The sequence below is a fragment of the Dipodomys ordii genome, unplaced genomic scaffold (assembly GCF_000151885.1).
Source record: "Dipodomys ordii isolate 6190 unplaced genomic scaffold, Dord_2.0 Scaffold23, whole genome shotgun sequence".
NCBI classification, from domain to species: Eukaryota; Metazoa; Chordata; class Mammalia; order Rodentia; family Heteromyidae; genus Dipodomys; species Dipodomys ordii.
The window spans coordinates 3,659,300-3,662,069 of NW_012267239.1; the positions used below are offsets into that span (position 1 = coordinate 3,659,300).

A 2,770-nucleotide genomic window follows, 5' to 3' on the forward strand; every position below is an offset into this window, starting at 1 on the left:
AAAAAAAAAAAAAACAAAACGAAAGTAGTGGGAAGTCAGATTCTGAGGTGAATGGTCTTCACCAATACATCCTGCTCACGGAGGGGCAGTGGTTTACCCAGGCTCATCTACCCAGGAGAAGCAGCCTGGCCCTCTGCCCTTCCCTTGCCCACCTGGTAGGACATAATGTCAGCCTGGTGACGGTCCTCCAGCTCAGAGCGCTGTCTCTCCAGGGAATCTTTGGTGCTTTTCAGTGTCTCCAGCTCTGTGGTCCTGGCCTGCAGCTGACGCCGGTACTCACTGATTTCCTCCTGGGCTGAGCGCATGGCATCTGAGTTCACTTTGGCTGCTTCCGACAGGCGGTCCAGCCTCACTAGATGGAGAAGGAGGAGAGTAAGGCATAGGATTAGACACCTGGATCAGGCTTCCAGTGCCCAGATCTGGAAGGTGACACGCATAGATTGAGCACCTGCCAGGTGCCAGGCACCATTCTGGATTCTTATCCTCTCCTATGAGATAGACAAGTGACTACTGTCCAAGGCCATGCAGCTAATGTGGCACAATGGGATTCGAATCTAGAGTCTATCTGGCTCCAAAGGTCAGACTCTTTTTGTCTTCCTGAGCTTTGGATCCACCCCTATACCATGCAGGGGAAAGGAAGCCCTCATTTCTGGTCTGAATGTCTGATTCAGCTCCCCAGCAAGGAACTTGCATAAGGGGACTCAGATGTGAAATCTAGTCTGTGAGGCTGAATGCTGAGCTGTTGAACAAATGAGTAAGCCAGGTCACCGTGTCACTATGATACTTCCATGTAGAGTCCAAGGTCACTGCAGATCCTGAGGCCTGTGTGCTAGCCCTCTGTCCCTTCCCCCACCTGACTATGCATTCCTTAGCACCGGAGCACCTGCCAGCAACCATCTCCTGGCTCCCAGAAGATCTCAAGGGGACGGGTGGAAATCTGAAGACTGCTCTCTATCCTGAATCCCTAAGTAGCAGCACCCAGAGCTTGAGTCTTTTGTGTGTGTGTGTGTATGCCAGTCTTGGGGCTTGAACTCAGGCCTCGATGCTGTCTGTATGCTTTTCTGCTCAAGGCTAGTGCTCTACCACTTGAGCCACAGCTCCACTTCTGGCTTTTTTAGTAGTTAATTGGAGGTAAGAGTCTCATGGGCTTGCCTGCCCAGGCTGGCTTCAAACAGTGATCCCTCAGATCTCAGCCTCCTGAGTAGCTAGGATTACAGTCGTTTGAGACCACTACAGTAGGGCTACAAATCCTGCAGTGGTCTGCCTGAGTGAAAGGCAAATAGAGAGTCCTCTCTGGGAGGGGCCTTACTGCAGTGATGGGGGAGGGGACAGCTCTATCACTGCAGAGGGGTGTGTAAAAAAGACAGGGAAATTCTAAGCATCCAGACCCCAGCATTCCTTGGCTTTCTGTGCTATGCTGGCAAAGATTTAGAAATCATCCAGATGGATAAGAATTCTCAGCTACCATGGTACCACACGCTCTTTGAAAAACCATTGGTGACACAGAACAATACATAGACAAAACAGTTTCAAAAGTGGTCGGGGGAACTCTCCAGGTTGGGAAACCCATCCTGATCTTTCAGGTCAAAAAGAAATGAAAACCAGAGAGGGCTGGCTGTGGATCAAGGTCACCCTGCAGCCACTAGGCACAGCTTCAGGGCAGCTGCAGTCTAGCTGACTCAGGACTGGGGAACTTGAGGAAGGGGATGGGGGTTGGGAAGACTCAGCTTTCCTGAAGAAGAGTAGGCTTTTTTTTTTTTTTTTTGCCAGTCCTAGGGCTTGAACTCAGGGGCTGGGTCCTAAGCCTCTGTGCTCAGGACTAGTGCTCTACCACTTGAGTCATGGCAACACTTCCAGCTTTTTCTGTTTATGTGCTACTGAGGAATTGAACCCAGGGCTTCATACATGCTAGGCAAGCACTCTACCACTAAGTCACATTCCCAGCCCAAGAACAGGTATTATAACTAGCTCATGCATTGTGTCAGCCATTCTGCAGACGTTGCTTTGCGGGCTGGTCCCACCCTGGGAAGAAAGGATGTAAAAACGCCCCACCCCTTTAGCTCCCATTGCAGATTAAGGTGGGGTTACCCATTGCGCAGGTTGTGGGAAGCAGCCTGATAAAAGAACGGGGGTGCAGGAAAGAGGGATGAACGGGGTGGGCAGGGGACGCATGGGCTGAAAACCAGGATCTATAGAGGAGTCTGTTCTATTCTTGAAGGAGACCTACTCAGACTGGGGTCTCCTAATTTTGCGAGAGGGACAGAGAAAACTGGGCGGAGGGCAGCCAAAGGAGAACCCCAGAGGTAGGCTGTCCCACTTAGAAGACCCCCATTAGAACTGGGACTTCATTGCTAGGTAGCACGCCCCTCGCAGAGGGAACCTACTGTCCAATCGCCCTGCTGCTCTCTGCCTGGGAGGCAGGGGGCGCTCTTCTCCCCTTCCCCCTCCTCCCCCCACCCCGCATCCCCGCGCGCATGCGCACCTCGAAACCACTCCTCGGACTGCAGCGTGCTCTGCACCGCGTGGCCTTCCAGCTGCGCGCGGATCTCACGCAGCGCCGACGTCACGTCGCACTTGAGGGCGTCGCGCGCCTCGGCTTGCGCCTGCGCCTGCGCGGCGCCGCAGCCCTGGATCTGGCCGAGCAGCTCTCCCACCTCTTCCTGGTGGAGGCGCCGCAGGTAGCCGCACTCCTCCTGCAGCGCCTGGGCCTTCTTCTGCAGCTCCGCCCGCGCCGCGTCGGCCTCCTGCGCGAAGCGCGCGAGGGCGCGCG

The 2,770-nt window shown here is 54.3% G+C and overlaps 1 protein-coding gene across 1 annotated transcript in view; it reads right to left on the reverse strand.

The window, feature by feature from the left end:
- Nefh (neurofilament, heavy polypeptide) overlaps nucleotides 1–2,770 on the reverse strand; it is a 9,829-nt gene that overhangs the window by 5,779 nt on the left and 1,280 nt on the right. The window contains exons 2-3 of the mRNA XM_013014266.1: nucleotides 2,483–2,765; nucleotides 153–352 (exon numbers count right to left, since the gene is read on the reverse strand). Of these exons, the coding sequence (XP_012869720.1) occupies nucleotides 153–352; nucleotides 2,483–2,765 (483 nt within the window). The remainder of the gene's footprint in view (nucleotides 1–152; nucleotides 353–2,482; nucleotides 2,766–2,770) is intronic.